Source organism: Colias croceus, chromosome 24, assembly GCF_905220415.1.
Source record: "Colias croceus chromosome 24, ilColCroc2.1".
NCBI lineage: Eukaryota > Metazoa > Arthropoda > Insecta > Lepidoptera > Pieridae > Colias > Colias croceus.
In genome coordinates, this window is record NC_059560.1 from 409,825 (window position 1) to 430,657 (window position 20,833).

General features: G+C 31.4%; 1 protein-coding gene across 2 annotated transcripts in view; it reads right to left on the minus strand.

Moving 5' to 3' along the window:
* The window catches only part of LOC123702687 (protein Skeletor, isoforms B/C), a 32,023-nt gene extending 17,902 nt beyond the window's left edge, over window positions 1-14,121 (minus strand). The window contains exons 1-2 of one of the 2 annotated variants that reach the window (XM_045650464.1): window positions 14,068-14,121; window positions 9,182-9,768 (exon numbers count right to left, since the gene is read on the minus strand). In XM_045650464.1, coding sequence (XP_045506420.1) covers window positions 9,182-9,248 — 67 coding nt within the window. In that variant the 5' untranslated portion in view covers window positions 9,249-9,768; window positions 14,068-14,121. The remainder of the gene's footprint in view (window positions 1-9,181; window positions 9,769-14,067) is intronic. The other variant, XM_045650465.1, reaches the window with a different exon arrangement.
* Window positions 14,122-20,833: the final 6,712 nt, after the last annotated feature.

The window sequence follows — 20,833 nt, forward strand, 5'->3', positions numbered from 1 at the left end:
ATGATTATGAAAGCAAAGTTTACACTGTGGCCTATCGTTAGTACTACCCATAGTTTAATGTATTAAAAGTACTAACGGTCCGTATAAAATATGAATAAGCACATGGTAGTGAAATATTATGTAAACTTTAGATCGTAAAAAAATAAAAATTCATTCTTACAAATAGGTAGTTAGTGGGTTCAAATGAAAACAGGCAAATCATTTCAACGAAAGATGAGGAACTTGTAGTCTTGACTCTTGACTTAACTTGTAGGTAGTTGTCTGAGACCAAACTTTTGCAGTATATCAGGGCGAACATATTATCATGTAACAATTAAGTTATATATTATTTTAATAATTATACGATTTTCGATATCATAAACCTCCAGGCACGAGCGGACTCGTATCAATCAAATTACATTTAATTTTATTAAAATCGTAAACAATGACGAGTTCATTACTTAATGTAAAGTCGTCAAATAATGGGAAATTGAATATTTAATGGAAGTATTAAATTGTTCAGTACCAATGAAAGGGTTATGATTTAAAAGGTTTCAATAATTACAATACATAGGTATTATTATATTTATGAGATCAACAAAAAGTTTCATTAAGAAGCACCGTTTTGAAAGTTGTTTAAAATGTTTATTGTGTGTTTGTTATATTATATAAATTGTTTATGTACTAATTGACCCAATTTTCTTAACGCAGAACAACATAGCAATGTTTAAATTAAGGGCCCATGGACCGAAATTCATGTTTCTAAATCATGTTATTTTCAGAGAAATCATCATATTTAAAATCCTAAAAAAATATATAGTACAGATAAACGTTTGATCTAGTGGAATTTTTGGATAGAAACACAATTTTAAATATTTAACTCGATAAAAAAAAAATCAGAAGTAGCATCGATTTTGAAAGCATTTTCAGTTTTATGCGAATTAGGGAAACGCTATTTTTATGAAAATTTTACATTTCATTTACTAATCAGGTTTTACAGTGAAATTTTTGGATAGATTTATAATTTAGCCCCTATTTTTTTTTATATAAAATATAATACGTAATATGCGACTCGCGCGCACCACGCCGCACAGTGCCGCCAAAGTCCAACCGGACGCCATCGAGGGAGGACCTGTGCTAGTTTTGCTCCCGACCACGTTGTAGTCGCCGCTCGTATAATTAGAACCGAGCGGCAAGTAGGTACAACGGCGAGCACGCCACAATATAAATAAATCAGTAGTTTGATTTTATTACCTATCCTAGGATTGTAGGTGTAAATAAATTAACTTCTTATTCTATACTATTAAACGAGCAATATTTGAATATTTATATATTTGTTTGTAAATACAGTGTGGAAATTTTCGATGGGCCCTGGGTGAAAGTACCAGAAATACTAGGAGATAGCAAATTTTGCTGAAAGGAAACATTCCTTTATTTTTAAAAAGAAATAGAACTGCATTCAAAGATTTTCAAAAATTCATTTTCTTCGACCGGGAATCGAAAGAACTAAAAATGTAAAAAAATAAAATTTTCTATTTTATTCTTCAAATCAACACAAGTTTCATATTACAATAATTATTTGTAAATTTAAAATTATGTTTTAAAAATTACCTTGCCTGAGATCCTCTTTTTTATAGGAATAGCGATTAGCGGCAAAGTTTTGAAGTACTAGTAGGAAGACTATTATGATGTTGGTTGATCTGTATGAGTATGACAAATATTATTTTTATGAAACAACAATCCAAGATGGCGCCGACGAAAATTTGACTTTTTTTCGTGATGGGTGTCATTTTCATGGTTTTTGGGGTAGCTATTAACGAATATGAGGTCAAAACTATAATCCAAGATGGCGCCGACGAAAATTTTACATCTTTTCGTCATGGATGTCATTTTCATGGTTTTTGGGGTAGCTATTAACCAATATGAGGTCAAAACTAAAATCCAAGATGGCGTCGACGAAAAATTTGACTTATTTTCGTGATGGGTGTCATTTTCATGGTTTTTGGGGTAGCTATTAACGAATATGAGGTCAAAACTATAATCCAAGATGGCGCCGACGAAAATTTTACATCTTTTCGTCATGGGTGTCATTTTCATGGTTTTTGGGGTAGCTATTAGCGAATATGAGGTCAAAACTATAATCCAAGATGGCGCCGACGAAAATTTTACATCTTTTCGTCATGGGTGTCATTTTCATGGTTTTTGGGGTAGCTATTAGCGAATATGAGGTCAAAACTATAATCCAAGATGGCGCCGACGAAAATTTTACATATTTTCGTCATGGGTGTCATTTTCATGGTTATTGGGGTACCTATTAACCAATATGAGGTCAAAACTAAAATCCAAGATGGCGCGGACGAAAATTTTACATCTTTTCGTCACGGGTGTCATTTTCATGGTTTTTGGGGTAGCTATTAACGAATATGAGGTCAAAACTATAATCCAAGATGGCGCCGACAAAAATTTTACATCTTTTCGTCATGGGTGTCATTTTCATGGTTATTGGGGTAGCTATTAACCAATATGAGGTCAAAACTAAAATCCAAGATGGCGCGGACGAAAACTTTACATCTTTTCGTCACGGGTGTCATTTTCATTGTTTTTGGGGTAGCTATTAACCAAAATGAGGTCAAAACTAAAATCCAAGATGGTGCTGACGAAAATTTTATATATTTTCGGCATGGGTGTCATTTTCAAGGTTTCTGAGACAGCTATTAACAAATCCCCAATATAACCGTCGATAATTTGGTATATTTTTCTTACAACCGTTTACATATTTTTCGAGCAGAATTCAAATTCTGTGGAACTGTACACAGATAATAGCCTTTTGAAGTGAAACTTCTTTAGACGCATTGAGAGTAAAATTTCAAGATCGCGTTATGGTAATACTGTCACGTTATGGAGCAAGGCTTGGTGATTTTGGTATCTATAAATCTCGCCAAAGAAGTTTCACTTCTGACACGTTATCTCGGCACACACGCTCTTTATTATTTTATTCTCTTCGTTTTAATGTTTTAGATGAACTTTATTTTAAAAAAAGTTTAGCGAATATTAACATGATTGCCACAGAGTTACGTTTTATTATATATTATATAATTACATTTCTAAATATGCATTTCAATGTTCTTTAAAATTGTTTTTAGAAAGACTGTCTACAAAACTGTAGTTGTAAACGTTTTTGTTATTTTATTTAAGTTTACTTTAAAGGAGTAAGAAAAATATACCAAATTATCGACGGTAACATTGGGGATTTGTAAATAGCTGTCTCAAAAACCTTGAAAATGACACTCATGTCGTAAAGATGTAAAATTTTCGTCAACACCATCTTGGATTTTTGTTTTGACCTCATATTGATAAATAGCTACCCCAAAAACCATGAAAAAGACACCCATCACGAAAAGATGTCAAATTTTCGTCAGCGCCATCTTGGATTTTGATTTTGACCTCATATTGGTTAATAGCTACCCCAAAAACCATGAAAATGACACCCGTGACGAAATGATGTCAAATTTTCGTCGGCGCCATTTTGGATTTTAGATTTGACCTCTTATTGATTAATAGTTACTCCAACTCTTTGAAAATGACACCCATGACGAAAACATTTCAAATTTTCGTCGGCGCCATCTTGGATTTTAGTTTTGACCTCATATTGGTTAATCGCTACCCCAAAAACCACCCACATTTGCTACTTAGGAAAAGTTCAGATTTAAAGATATCATAGGTAATTTGACGAATATAATTTATTTCATTCCGACCGTTTCTCGGAATAACATACATTTACTAAGAAGGGTTTAATATATTGCCGGTAACATAATATTATGATGTATGATAATAATTCATAATTCATAAAAAAGTATTTTATACATTTCTTAAAAAGCTTCGATATTGTATACAATAATACAAATCATTAATTGATTATTATTCAAATTGTTGTAAAATAGTCACACTTTTTTAAGTTGGTTGAATACACTAACATACTTATTACATACTTAAATATTCAATTATTATTTTGCCTTTTTTATTTGTTTTACTTTTAATTATTATTACCAATATTTTTAGAAGAAAATAAATTAATGTATCCAGAAAGAGAGTTTCATTTTAAACTTTAAATGTATTTATAAAATAGACCAATAAACCAGAAGCGTTCTTTATGTTTATGTTGATTCTACAATAAAAATGTTCGATTCCATGATATTTTTATTTCTAAGAGCAAATATTTTTACGAGAAATTAACAATAAATTATCTTTTATATTGTCCTTTCAGAAAAATTTGCTATCCCTAGTATTTCAAGAACTTTCCTTTCAGGGCACATCGAAAATTTCTACACTGTATATATACAAACAAATATATAAATATGCAAATATTGCTCGTTTAATGGTATAGGATAAGTAGTAAATTTATTTATTAACAACATTCCCACGATAGCAAATAAAATCGAACTACTGATTTATTTATACTGTGGCGTAATCGCCCGCCTTCATAGGTCACCGGAGTTCATGTCGCGCCGGCTCCTGCGCAACGCGGGCGCGAGAAGTCTCAGTGCCTAAAATGCCTAAACTTTCTCTATAAGGGCCCCTTAATAGCTCGTTTCCCAAAATTCATTTCCCCAAATCAGGATTTCCCATCTTAAATTTTATTCACCCCAGATGCAATATATCTTGTCCCTTCACGCTGTGACTCCATAAAGGAGGCTGTTTTTATTTTCTAAAAATCGTGGAAATTGAAAGGACACGTATTAAAGTGGGCGATAAAAAACAAAAAAGAAACTATGATTTACTAATTACTTAGTATTTTTTGTAAGTAGGTATTTAAGATTGTTTCTTCAACGTATGCTTAGTAATAAATAGTCGATATGTTTCTGAGCGAAATTTTCACGGGCTTTTGAATGAAAAAAATAATTTTCTCATTTTCAGAATAGATTCAAAAACTACTGCAACAATATCATCTAACTATCTGTATATTTTATTCCACCACTGTGTACCGAGTACCATCTTTAACAAAATAATCGCACCAGATAAGAAGCGGTAGTTACCAACACGCTCCCGGACTATAAAAACATAAGTAGCAGTTACTAGCGCCTGGCGTGCTGCGATTAACAGATTACGGGGTGTCGATCTACTTGCTGGCTAAATATCGCCACGTCGCTCGTCCGATATGCTGAAAGTGAGTGAACGGATTTGATACTTTCGGTTATGTGATTTTACGCATACTTCGATGAATATTAGTGAATGGATTTGATACTTTACGTATTGTATTTTTGACTACCTACTGAATATTTTGAATTATTTTTAGAAAATATGTACCTAAACCATAAATTTACCTAAAAAATTGTCTTAAACTAAATCTAACTTGCGAAAATGTGCTCATTTGTTTGTCTTTCTTTCACGTCGCAACGGAGCGATTTTATGATATGATTTTTGTGCCTGGATATAGAGTGATATAGATTGCATATTACCGTGGATAAACGTTTCATCCCCATGGCAATTTCCTTTGACTACGCGAAGCTGCGGTCGAAACGCTAGTTACACGAGTACAATATTAATTTATAGTCGTGAACTTAGAGTCGTGAATATTGAAAGCACATAACCAATTGTATGCGATGTCATACTTTTTATTTATATAGGTAGCTTTTTATTTTGTTTTAACCATTTCTCGACCTAATTAATCCAGTCAATGATCTTCCTCTATAGATGTGCTGTGCAAATTGTATCTTATGCAAACTATGTGTTTTGCAAAATTCAATTCCGAGATCTTCAAGTAATACAAGTCGACAAATTCAAAGAGTTTTACAAGTACGCAAGGCGCATGTTCAACTTTATTTGGCCGTTTTATCAGAACTGCCCCAAATCCTACTGTAAGTAAATGTGTCCTCACTCCTTTATTCAAAATTAAACTTTATCTGAATATTATTTAGGTAGTATCTTGCAGTCTTTGTAATTTTGTATTGTTATTGCTGTAGGAAGAACAATAACAAATCTGCAAATCATATCGAACGAATAATTACAAAAATAAAGTTGGGTTATGTCTATCATGCTTATTAGATATTTGGTAGATAATTATTTTGTGCAAATAAATTAGGTACCTATTTATTTATTTAATCTATTTTTATTAAGGGAAGCGCTCGACCACAGTCACCTGATGGTAACCTAAAATGCGGTCTAAAAGGGATTACGCGAGACGGTTCCTGTTTACTCTACACTTGAAGAACCCCATAATGTACTCATCAGGGAATACAGATTCAGAAAACATGCGGTTCTGATGAAGAGAATAAATGAAAAATCCTAAAATAATTTTAAGAAAACCTTTAATTATACTGTGGTAATTTATACAAAATTGTCGATAATTATATAGCTGTTGACCTAACAATGACTCTTACCACTAGTAGGATATTTCTCCAAGCTGCATCGTTAAACTAATCTTTATCTACACAATACTTCTATTGTAGTGTTCCGTTTACAATAGAAAATGGCTCGCTTTCACAGGGTATTACAAAATGTTATCTTATTTCACACGAACAGAAGGATCTGTAACTACGTATCAGTGACCTTGCACTACTATACTAATACCGAAGATAATATAAAACAATACTAGTAAGTAACTACTAATTCTTGATGTCTTTTCCAAAGCTTAAAAGTGGTCAATCCTTTTTGAAGCTTTGATGTGTTCCTATGCGCTTTGTGATTGTTATGATCTGATTTCTTTTCAAAAACTTAAATCGTAGTATTATTTTATAATATCAGAGCACAAATTTTTATAAAGCACAGTTGATAGTTTTCAATAATCATGTTCGTTTGGCAGTAGGTACTTGTATGGCTGGTAGTGGAAAACTTCGGTAATGTTGTTTAGAAAAGAAAATTAGGGCTGACCTCAATAATATATCATTAGACAGAATAAGCAAGTTTCTCGAGGGTTGTGTCGATAATTATTATTGACAGGTGAAGAATCTCATTGGACTACGGAAATATTGTCTTTCTTTATATTGCTGTATTTTCGTATAATTTGTGACGAATGTGCAAAAAAGTCGTGTGATGAGCATTTTGAATATCTAGTACGCATAGAATGGAAGTAGATATGTATTTATATGAATAAGAAGAAGATAATAATCATTGTTTTGGGGATTACCAGTACCACAGATTACCTACTAAATAGTAGGTAAGGAAAAGAGACACTGTAAGGAACAAGATACTGAAATAACAACAAGTACTGCTAAGATACAGATAAGACGTAACGGTAACCCCGGACTTTGCTTTGCAGTAATATACGTAGTGACATTTCCAGAAATTAAAGAATACTATTTCCAGTCTGCTAGTTAAACGTATACCTATGTATAAATACCCGCAAATCTCTATCAAATGAATCAAAATCCAATTACTCTGAAATCTAGCCTCTCACATTAGTGAAGTTCACTTATAAATAGACTAAGGTTAGAGCGAAGCGAGATAATCAATATTGGTAATTAATGTCAAGTGCACATGCTTGCATACCTTGGAATCTGATGACTTCATCTATGTGATATTGGCTTTGTATTAGCTCGAACGGTGAAGGAAAAACATCGTGAGGAAACCGACATGTCGAAGAATTAAAAAGTTCGACGACATGTGTCATCCGCCAACACGCACTTGGCCAGCGCGGTGGATTATGGCCTGTACCCTCATAGGAGGCCCGTGTCCCAGCAGTGGGAACGTATAATATGGGCTGATGATGATGATGATGATTAGCTCTAATGGTGGTTTAGAGGTAAGGAATAAGATTTCCGACGTGAGTTTGGACTTCATTTTCATCTATAGTAATATCTTCTGTGTCTATTATTTAAGTAGCTTGATGGTTTGTTAAATCTGAGTTTGGTCATATAATTAATCTAACTCAAACATTTATTTATTCAAGACTTCTTCTAGAAGCACTTTTGAATCGTCATTATTTTTAACATTTACCACCGATTTGGGAAGCAGTATCTATGGAGAAGAACCGGCAAGAAACTCCATAGTTGCTCTTTTAAAATCATCTAAGGTTACTCTAGTAACCTCAAAAGGTGGATATTTCTTAGTCGTGTGTTTGTACAGGCTTTCGAGACCTGAATTTTTTTATCACGGATCGACGACGGGTGGCACAGTGGCTACTTTCACAATATTTTGTATTAGAGCTGTCTGATAAGAGTTCTTTTCGATAATTATTATTTGATGGTATATTATTCTTAGACCCTCATTCTCTATGTATAACCATAACCAGCATGAAATAAAAATGTATTATGTGTACGAAGTTATCGGCGGAGTGTTGTACATATTAGGTTTGTACCTATCACAGTTTGAGGTTTTCAAATCTCTATGAATTAGGGACGTTAGTTAGTCTTCTTTTCCTATCAGTTTAACGTGTTTATTCGTCCAGTATATTTACAATGTACTTAATACATATTTAAAAAAAGCTACAAATCATGCGTGCTTTCGAAAGCTTATAATATCGATAAATATTCATAATAATGAATATTTATACATAATAATGTATTTATGGTTCAAGCGATAGCAAACAAATGTTTTTTTCCAATTTTACTTAAAACAATAATTATCTTTTCTGCTAAAACCATCAACGCAATCGCATTTATGAATACTCCCTTCATCTGAAATCCATCAATTTCTTTGTACAAAATGCTCATAATGCTGAGAACTTAAGCCGTTCAGAAGTTATCTTCAAATGATTTAAATTCGAGACACAATAAAATTGACAATACAGATTACCTCATGGCTGTTACAACATAATCGAGTGCCAACGTTTCCACACTTATTCGTTGTTTACTAATTCTTACTTGACTTTTTAACCGACATAAAAAAGGGCTTCTCAATTTGATTGTATTTTTGAAGCGATTAGCCCGCTAACAATCAACGTGTTTATCAACAAAAAATATACCTACATAGATGATGTTGTGGTTTGTCAATTTGTATAGAAGATTTTTACAGTTAGAATTTAATTTTTAAGCTTTACATACTTATCTGTAATTACACACATTCGAAAAGCATTTTCGATTTTTGTGTCTATTCTGTGTCCTTATATATTGCCTACAATTAGATATTATCGTAGACCAGTGGCAGTTCAGTAGAATAGTTTTTTTCACAATGATAAAATTCATAGAAAATCGTTAATAATAATAATAGTTTTCAAATATAAAACAGTGAATTTGTATAGTTTCCCAAACTAATAATGTTGACTTACCGGCACTGAGTATAAGAAGCAGCCCGAAGAGCGGCGACCCGCACGGAGGCGGGACCCGTGGCGTCATTGGCCGGGCGGCGGAGGCTGGCTCGATATATTCCGATATTAAACCTCCTTGCTTTAACTCCTTGATCTAGTATTTTTTTTATTTGACAGCCTGACAGCTATTTTGGCGGGACTCTGCAACACGCGCCGCGTTCTAACAAACGCGAAACTTCCGAACCTTTTGCGAAGGTTTATTTGGAAGGCTGTTAATTTTTGTGCAATTTGTGCGTTTTCAGTAGCAGAATGAAGATTTAATTCACATTCGTATTGTGTTTTTTTTTTTATTTCACATTATTTTCGTCAATTTGACATATATTTTGGCGGTAATGTCACTTTGTTGACAGCGCGCAACGCGTTCACCTAGCGCAGTTCCGTAACGCGCACTAACACCGCACTTTCACTTTTAGCTTACATCACAACACAACCATTCACTTTTTATTACATCTTATTTATTCTATCACTATTTATTGTCGACGATACAGCCTTATTAACTATTCTTGTAATTCTTGTATAATTGATTTGTATAATGGCCTGTAAATAAACTGAGAATGGTAAATATTTAATTATAAAGCATAAATTAAACAATTAACCTTGGAAGACGGATCAGAATAGGTCATCAATTGTTTGTCTACCGCTGGCTTAGAACGGCTAACCACAATGCGTTATGTTACCTAATACATCAACCAAAACTTTGTTTCAATGTAGGTTATCATTTTTAATTGAAAAAGTGTTATAAAAAACACAATTAAGAAGCAATTTATATCATAGAAGACTCATATCTGTATTACAACGTATGTGTTCGCGAAAGTACAAATAAAACGAGAAAAGTTTGATTTTAAAATTATCAGATGTTATATTGAATTGCCATTATGCAAATGTTTGTGTGATAAATATTTTTTAAGTACCTATTTCACTTAAAAATTCTCACTAAAGAAATTAAAGACTATTTAACGGATTTTAAACTCGATTTATTCATTATATTATTTTCCCGACGTTTCGAACACTTTACAGCGAGCGTGGTTAAATAGTCTTTAATTTCTAAATGTATAATACTCGCGTAAAATTAAAACCTAGAAAATACTAATTCTCACTAAAGTTGAAAAAAATAATGAAAAGGATCTCTTTGACTAAGGACTTTAAAAGATAAAAGGACCTTTTGCAATCTTTGATCTTATCAGAGCAGGTCAGTAGCTTTAAGAGTACTAAGTATAATACAAAACAGTAAAAAAGGTTTTATAATTATAAATAGAAATATGCATTGAAAAAAAAAATAAAAGATATTATACCTACCTTATAAATTGAAAGCCTTTTAAATACAAGTTATAAGTATTTATTGAAAATGCTGTTTGGAAAAAAAAATATTTTTCCTTAAGGTTTATTATGGTTATTATTACGATTTTATAAGTAAAAAAAATCAATACCTATGTTTATTTGCTCATATTTTTTAGTGTAAAACAAAAACTGAACAACCGTTCTACAAGCCGAAACCAGGCCTCTACGTATTTACTATCTTTAACAAATAGTATCAAGAAATATTAAATTCATGATCTAGTTCCATAATTGGGCCAAAGCAAACGAATTGTCAACTTCTCTTATAAACCAGTGCCTTGAAACTTCGACACAAATTATATTTAGAGTTCTAATACTAACTACATGTGTTAACACGTACGCTTTCTAACAGAAAAAGATTGAAAAATATTTAATAAGTTACGTATTTAAAACTTATTATCCTAACGAACAAAAATGTCCTTCATTAATTCATTTTATAGCTTAAATACATTATCCTTTGGTATTTATTTAATTTTCAATGTTATTTCAAAATCTAGCCTTGTTCGAAGTGTCAAATAAAAGTAGCTTCGATTTTTTAATGAAGGTACAAGTGACTTTTCAAAGCTGTTATGCTCGTATCACCTTCTAAATTTCTTAAGTAGAACCTATAGTTGAATTAGATTCGTGAATTCTTCTTTTCTCTAGTCCTAACTATTGACTAAATCTTGGACTAAATCAAAATAACTGTGTCAAAATTTACATAAATCCAAAACTTGTCCTTATCAAAAATAATAGTTAATTGTCGATCGGTTAAAAAGCAACTGTCTATGTAGAGTGTAGACAGATTAAAAAAGCAACTTGTGATAATATAAGCATCATGAATTAGTCTTTACAGTTATTTAATTCCGTATTGGTTATTCATCTTTTATTTTTTTATAAGCAATATAAAATCAAATTCTTTATTAGAGTACATCACTATAATATGAACATTTCAAAAGGTATCAACCGACAAGCAATGACGTATTTTTAACGCCCTCTCATAATTATCTTTTAACAAAACTTAAACTCCAGAAATAGATAAAATTAAATTACGCTCATTAAAGTATCAAAGTAAAATGTGTGACGGGTGACCTTTAAATATCACAAATTGTTATAATAATAGACAGACAATGTAATTATTACTTACGTAGGAAGATCTCTAGCTCCTAGCTTCATAGCTAAATAGTTCACATTATGCAACCAGTATGAACTTTACCAAGATAACAACAAATTCAATTAAAGTTAGCGAACTTCATCGGAATTTTGGTATTCCATTGAAACTAAAGATCACTAAGAATAGACCTATATGGCTTCCCTTTGATACATCGCATCGCGCGAAAAGCAAGCATTCACTGAATTCTATATTTGAATTTGTTTTCTTTTTAAAAGGTTTCTTTTAAATTTTTTACAGCCATGTTTTTTTTTTATTTGTGTTATCTGTTAATTTGAATATTGAATTTAAATTACATAATTTAAATAACATAATGCAAGATCTTTTTCCCGTCCTTTGTAGGTAGATGTAGGTATACTATAAATGGAAGCGTAAAATTAATCGGTCATAGTATGTACTTGGAATATTATATTGTAGGATTTCCCGATGACGTCATATGAAACCGGATACTAAAAGAAACCGGATTCGATCATTTTGTACAAATTTATACTTGTACGTACGGTTACGTTTTTATTCGATAAAAAACTACTTGATTATTACAGTTTGCAGATATTCTCCGATATGTCTTGATAAATCTTGTTTTTCAAGATTTTCAACAAAATAAAGAGTAACAAAAAAATAATTAGCTTTTGGAACAATAATTAGCGTTCTCATAAATTCAAAATTTATCGGGCGAAGTCAAACGTGTGTCAACGAACCAAATAAATGTACTAAAAAATATAGCTTATTTATATGAATCGTGTACCTACTCTTGCGTGTACTGAATGAGTTTGAAGACGAGGTCATCTAGAAATCAGAGAGATCAACGGAGAATCCAACTCAAAATCAGTTCTCTAATGAACTTAAGAAAAAATATAATAACATCCTTTGATGCAATAATAATATTTTTCTCGAAACGTTGGATTAATTATCTGCAACAAAGAATAATCTAAAGAGGACAGGCCATAAATAATTCTCAAATTAAAAAAAATAATAATAAAAAAAGAAAAGGAGACGAACATTATTTAAATTTCGAATTGTCCTAAATTTAATTTTTCACTTAAAATGGTCACAGATTGGAAATAATTAATGCTTAGAATTATTATTAATGTATTTTGTTCAATTACTTTTTACTTCTCAAGAAATATTTTTTTAGTATCATTTTCGTTAAGAAATATGAGTGCTCGAAAAATATAATCCGTGCCTAATGTAAGGTAAGAAATGAGATTTTTTTCAATATTGAATAGTATCGTATTTGTAATATTTTAATTGTAAGTACATATTTACATTGAAAGTTTTTTTAATCTTTGAAGTTAATTTTGCAATTTGCATACGTTTTAAAACAATTATTATTGTCTCTACTAACAATTAATAGAATTATAATAGGTAGGTAAATACATATGTATTGGAAGAAATAACTAACATTTCCTATCATAACATTATTATTCTTATAAAATATATCCTGAATTAATAATCTCGGAACCTTTTCGTCTTTACGATACGATTAATTTAGAATTAGTAAAATTTATAGGTATAAGTAGTTCAATTTATATGGTTAATGTATGTATATATAAGAATTGGTTTTAGATTTAAGCTATATAAAGCTCCAATTGGAGAAGGTATTGCGTAATATAGTAAACTGCCGAAAAATCGTTTATTAAAATTTGAAACTATAAATAAATACGTTCACACTTTTTAAAATTCAGAAATACCTTTAATATCGATGAATATCTATAAATACTATAAGAAAATACAATAAATTTAACAGGAATATAGCAAAATAATGTAATTCGAATCCAAGTCTGAAAAATTAATTAAATAAAGTGAATTTAGGTAGCTTTGGCGGCCGCCATGTTGGATAGATAAAATGTTTTGACACGTTTCAAATTTAATTAAATATTCCTGTCAAAATATCACTACATTACATAATTAAATATGAATAATTACATATTATTTTGTTTCAAATAAAATTCATGATTTTTTAACCAGACCGGATAGTACTAAAATAATTGTAAGAGACACTGAAAATCACAATATTATTACATCGCAAACACTAATGTATCTAATATCCGTATGAAAAATAATTATCGATGAAAAAGCTTTATAAAATTTCCAGATCACAATCAAAAAAATAAAAATCGAAAATACAGAATAATTATGGATAGTTTCAATATCCTAATCAAAAACCTAAATCCTCAAAAAATACCGCATCGCTCACTAAATTGTGGCACGGAAAAATCAATCTCTATTGCCGACAAAATCGATTCGTAGAAGCGTATCGATTAACGATTAATCGAAATATTATTTGATATCTGTGGTCGGGTATGAGGGGTATACATTTGACCCAATTGGACGGTATAAAAGTGGATATTTAATGAATTACTTTGTTATTTATTGTGCGGTACTTCGCGACGCGTGTTAGCCGCCCGGCGGCAATGAGTGCACTGCCGTAGTTACTGTGGGTTGCAAGTGGTAGGAATTTTGCAACTATTGATGGAAAATTGTTATGAATTTTCCAACATTTTGTTAGAACAAATACGAGGGATATAATGCGGTTTAAGGGTTGGATAGCATTAGTAATTTAATATTCAAAATGATTTGATGGAGTGGATATTATTATGAAATTTTAGCAGCCTGTTATAATTGATATAATAGTAACGTAGGTAGATACAAGATAATAATGATGAAAAAACTCGTTTATTTATAAAATGGTTACTGTTGAAATTATCTCTATCATGTTATGGCGTGAAATGTGAATACAATCGTTATACTTTTAATATAAAAAACGGTATAATTATGAAAATATTTAATTATCAATATGTAATTCGATAATTTAAGAGTACTTGAGAAATTTAAAAAGCTTTCCTTTTCCACGATAACCTTTCTTTATGCATTATATTTATTTTGATTAAAAAATAAAACACCATTTACAATAAATTAATATATTTTATTAATTACAATGGTAAATTAAAAACATGGTTCTAGCAACACTACGGAGTCCCCGCGTTACGCGTAGACCCCGCCCGCTACGGCACTACGGGGGCGCTACGAGGGCGCTACAAATACAGATAATGTAGTACAGATAGTCATTGTATATTCGTATTTAGTGAAATTGTCATTTGGTTTTAATGAAGAAATGTGTAAAGTGCGCATGTCTATTAAATATTATATAGATTTTTATGTATGAATAAGTGTCCCGTTGCCCGTTTGGGTCACGGGCAAGATGGATAGCATACTTCCTATATAAGCAAGCATTTAATCGTAATTATGTGTTCCGTTCTTCTGTGTTAAAACCTAAATTCAGACTTCAGTATTTACTAGGAAATGAACATAGTTCGCAGAACCGCTTGGCTTTATCGATCATCAGTGAAATAATAATTATGAAACAAAATATTGATAGCAATTAGCAATATCTTTTATGTTACGTTCATTACATTCAGACATACAGAGTAACAATCTTCTTATTAAAGATATTATATGTTACAATAGGAAACATTTCCTAGTGCATATCTAGTACAATCCTAGGTCATATTTAGACCGTAAGTTCCAATGGGCGCTCTATATGTCGTCCTATTTTCACATTTTATATGCCGACACAACTTCTATTGCAATACTGAGGATTTCAATCCGAAATTTTTGAAAATAGTTTTAAATTCCAATATTTCAACAATTAATTGTGATCATAATATACCTATAACTTCAGGATACTATTGCTTTCTACGTAAAAATATTATGCTATAGTATTTAATTCATATTTTTTTAATAGGTCATGAGTTCAATGTATCAGAACATGATCTTAATCCTACTAATATTATAAATGCGAAAGTTTGTATGGATGTATGGATGTATGGATGTTTGTTACTCTTTCACGTAAAAACTACTGAACCGATTACAATGAAATTTAGCACACATATAGAGGGTAACTTGGATTAACACATAGGATAGTTTTTATCCCGGAAATCCCACGGGAACGGGAACTATGCGGGTTTTCCTTTGCAAACGCGGGCGAAGCGGCGGGTGGAAATCTAGTTTACAATAAAACAAAAAAGGGAATTTCATTCTAGATCCAATAAATAGCGCAAATAAATTCGATTTCGAAGAATTTATTAAAGTAACAAACAAATTATATCGAATCAAACGCTATAATTTATAAAAAGTTTGGAAAATCCAAAAGTGCACGCCTCATAATCTCATCCTTTACAATAAAATTGATTATTTGTAAAGGTGTATATAATATAAGTATGTAGATATTTATGTATATGGTGTAAATAAAGAATATATATAGATATACTAAAATTATGGAGAACAGTCGATTTTTTTTTGTTTATTTAATAACAATTAAACCACATCGAATCAGACCCTGAAAAATGAAAGGGTTCTATTCCTGAGCATACTCAAGCGTAAGAGAAAAAAAAAGACTCGATTAGTAAAGTATTTCGGTCGCTATCGTGTTAACAAGAAAATCCTCCGCACATACAGACACACGGACGTCCAAGACAGAACTATTTTAAACTGTTTTTTAACTAGTTTAAATAACAAAAATGACGTCAAAAATATTATGAATGTTAAAAATAGTGTTTTTTCTTAATATGTGTGTGTATGTATTATGTAGTATATTATTATTAGTCTGTGGTATTATCTTACAAGTGCAATGTATGATACATAAAGACATTTTAAGTTTGAAAAAAAAGATGTTTTGCGCGAAGTGACAGTAGTACCCACCTCAACGCTTCGCTTATGAGGCGTGCAAAATGTGTTCCGTTACAATATGACAAATAACCTTTCATTGACCAATTTATTGAACAATTCATATTATAAAGCTGAAGAGTTTGTTTGAACACGCTAATCTCGGGAACTACTGGTCAGATTTGAAAAATTCTTTAGGTTTTAGATAGCTCATTTATCGAGGAAGGCTATTTATCATCACGCTACGACCAACAGGAGAGGAGTCACGGGGGTGAAACCGCGCGGAACAGCTGCTATACTAATATTACAAAACCTTTCCTAAAAACTTACATTTCTATACTGCAATTTCTTATTTTAATGTATTGGTCGATCGGACCACACTTCCTCACATCTTATTACTCGTTTCCTTGACCTGATTTCATACATATTGAATACAGTATCGTTTAAAGCAATGTACTTGTTTCGATTCTTTCTCGTATTTGATTTTATACGAACATCGTACATTTCGAAATTAAAAAGATATTTAATCATCGTCAAGAGAAATTAAAGGGGCTAAAATAATACAAGTTATTTTTCGAAACATTTATTAATAAATTTGATTTTCCATTCTTTTCATATTTTCGTATCTCACAGGTTAACTCTAGAATTTCTATGCAAAATTTTAAATCGGTTCACTGATTTTTACATTAAATTGTAACAAAATGTTTATCAAAACCACCCAGATATCCGAAATATACTGGACACATTACGACAAAATTTTAAGTAAGTAATGGTTTTCTTCTGTGTTAACGTAATTTTTCATATTATTCATTAAATAGAAATTAGGTATTTTGTCTTTATTAAAAGCGCTACATTAATTTATTGTGCTATATAAACTTTACCCGGACAAAACCGAGTACTGAAACTACTTCTCTAATACGTTTCGCTCTTCTAAATCCATAGTGATGTTAAAAGAACAACCATAGACTTAAAATACTCCATATTTTTTATAGCATTTTTCATTAAGCAAAAGTAATAGCAATCAATTGGCGAGTCAGCGCTGAGTCGGCAATATCAAGGGAGAGGGACACTCAGGGTTCATATTGTGTACGTCGAGGGTATAGCGGGTTCTGGTTTGTATGGAATGTGGTAGTTAGTCGGAGAATTATTAGTTAAATAAGAGTTAATCTGCAAATAATGATCATTTGCTAAAAACAACATTTTGCAACAGCCAATGAAGAAACTTAGATAAATATGATGTACTATTTAGATTCTCAGTAAACCTAATTTGATCCTTACATAATTTATGAGCAAACATTTCAAAACATGTTCAATATTCTTTTAAAAGGCGTTATTTTTTATCAATTTATAGATTAACGCCATCTGTTGGCAATTTATAAATAACAGTTGTTCTGACTTCGAATAATTGGCCGTAGATAACCAAAAAGGATCCAACCCACAAAATGTTACTTTTGAGTTATTGAAGTTTGAAGTTTAACCTGTGTTTGTTCATATAAAGACTTGCTTGTGTTAATTGCTTCTTAAGGAAAAGTGTGTGTGTCAATGTATATTTTATTCTTACAAACAAATTTTATTGAATTTAGTTTTATTTCTTGAAACATTCAGCTAAATGTGTGTTAGGATCCTTTTTGATAAAACCTATTTTCAATTATGATAAGTGAATTTTCATTTCGCAAAAACGATTCAAAGTAGCTAATTGCTACTAAGATCCTTATTTTTTTTAATTTCGTAAATAAAACAACTAACTTTCAATTTTTTTTTTCATTATTTATATAAAACATATTAATTCTATCCGATTTACTATTCTTCTTCGTGTGCAAAGTCCGGTTCATCGCCATATCTACATCGTCATGAAGTCTTGGATTGCCCCCTTGGATTGATTTATAGAAATCCAGGCAGTATTTAGATAAATAGTCAAAGATTGACTCCAAATCGTCTAATTGGGCTTTTCTTTAACATTTGGCCATAGTCATTGAAAATCATTATCAGATACCTCCGAAGATTTACCTTTCGAGCCCGCCCATACATACAACTTTTGCATCGACTAAACTGATCTGTCGAGCTGTATTCTCCTCTTGAATTCAACATGACTAAACTGTTTAGTCGATGAAGGTGCGCATACAATCGATTTCAGTCTTAATAATTTCTATCCCCAACAAACCTTACAGTCTTCTATAGGCAATTCTTGAATGAAAGTAATAAAGATCACATGAGCGCGTGATCGATAGTTGTGCGAGTAATTTTTTTTTTGTTACTTCGACATGTTCGTCAGCTTCGTAAATTTTTTCAGGTATTTTCGAAGTGCTTCTATTTTAGAAAAATCGGTATAAAAAAGGCAAAGATGTGTGACCCGATCAAGATACTTGGAGTGTGAACTTAATGCATGCCTAACGCCTCAAGCTTTAAATACATAATATTCAGTCTATCCAAATGTTCTGAATCGTTTTTGTTATTAAACCAGTATACATTTCTACAAAATTCAGTTTAACAAAAGAGATCCATGCTTTCTGAATCTTTTTAGTGATTTATCTATTGCATCATAATATCATAAAAATTAAATATCTAAAAGGATCCACATGCTTTTGGATTTTTTTAAACATTTTAGTTTTGTGTTAGTTTCTTAGACTGAGCGTTTTACAATATGATCCAAGAAGAATGGATTGTTTTTACGAAACTAAAATATGGCTTCTCCATACATGTGGGTTGGTACCCAGTGTCAATTTAACGTCAAAATATTCATATTTTACTTGGATTGTTTTTGCTAATCGAAAATATAGACCTAGACGAGCAGTTTGGTATATTTAACTCATTTTCGGTCATGTTGTGGGTTGGATCCTTTTTGGTTATCTACGGCCAATTATTGTGATTTGTAATTTATTGACTGAAACCGTTTTACGGAAAGATGGCGCCACGCTATTATCATTTTCTATTATCATATTATTGTGGGTAGGGGTACGTAGGTACTAGGTACCTACCTAGAATTCTGATGTTTTTATATCGAATCCATAATATTACAATTGCACGCCTCATAAGCGAAGCGTTGAGGTGGGTACTACTGTCACTTCGCGCAAAACATCTGATTTTTCAAACTTAAAATGTCTTTATGTATCATACATTGCACTTGTAAGATAATACATACACACACATATTAAGAAAAAACACTATTTTTAACGTTCATGATATTTTTGATGTCATTTTTGTTATTTAAACTAGTTAAAAAACAGTTTAAAAAAGTTCTGTCTTGGACGTCCGTGTGTCTGTATGTGCGGATCCTTTTTCTTGTTAACACGATAGCGACCGAAATACTTTACTAATCGAGTCTTTTTTTTTCTCTTAGGTACGCTTGAGTATGCTCAGGAATAGAACCCTTTCATTTTTCAGGGTCTGATTCGATGTGGTTTAATTGTTATTAAATAAACAAAAAAAAAATATCGACTTTTTTTTTTTTTTTATAGTGTACTCAAAATTCACCATTATAAACTCGATTCTTTATACTATAAGCCAAGGTTTAAAAAAATAAGTTGGTAGTCAGTCCCTTAAACCTGCGCAGTTTCACATCTAGGTGGGGCCACAAGAAAAATAGCTCAATTATTACGGTACCGCTTTCTTTACTTTTCCAAATGTTTTATTTTATTTCATTTTTATATTTATAGTCACGTACTCTTTATAAATAATCAATTTTATTGTAAAGGATGAGATTATGAGGCGTGCACTTTTGGATTTTCCAAACTATTTATAAATGCGAAAGGCAATCAGATTTTCTGTTACGCTGCAGCTGTTACGGCTAAATTACAGCACCGATTTGGGTGGAATTGGGAATGAAATAGGTAGGTTAGCTAAATATTATACCTACGTTACTTCTTGAAAATGTAGTAAGAATAGTTGAAACTTGGAATAAGGGGTATACCTAAAGGTTTTTGCTTATAGCTTTTTGATTGTTACTGTGCCGCGGGTCACAGCCCACAGGCCACAGCCTACAGGCACAGACTAATAATAATATACTACGTATCTACAGGTGTAAGTCATTGAATTGATTCGTCCTATTTTATTTAAATACTAGCTTACCGCCCGCGGCTTCGCCCACTTTGTCTAAAACCTAATAAATTATATTACCTATACTAAAACCTTCCTCTTGAATCTATCTATTAAAAAATATATAGATTCAAGAGATTCAATATACTTACCTATCTATTAAAAAAACCGCATCAAAATCCGTTTAGGCATACAAAGGGACATAGGGACAGAGAAAGCGACTTGGTTTTATACTATGTAGGTACCTAGTGATAGTGATGATGAGCTTCTTACTTATTAATATAACAACATATTTGCATACTCCTATCATAAAATAGGTAAGGATTATTCATATTTGTAGTGAAGTCACAAAGTGTTGGACGGTATAGTTTAATTTAATACGCAATAGACATTTGAATTCTTTGTAGTAGTTAAGGCACATTATCGGTTCA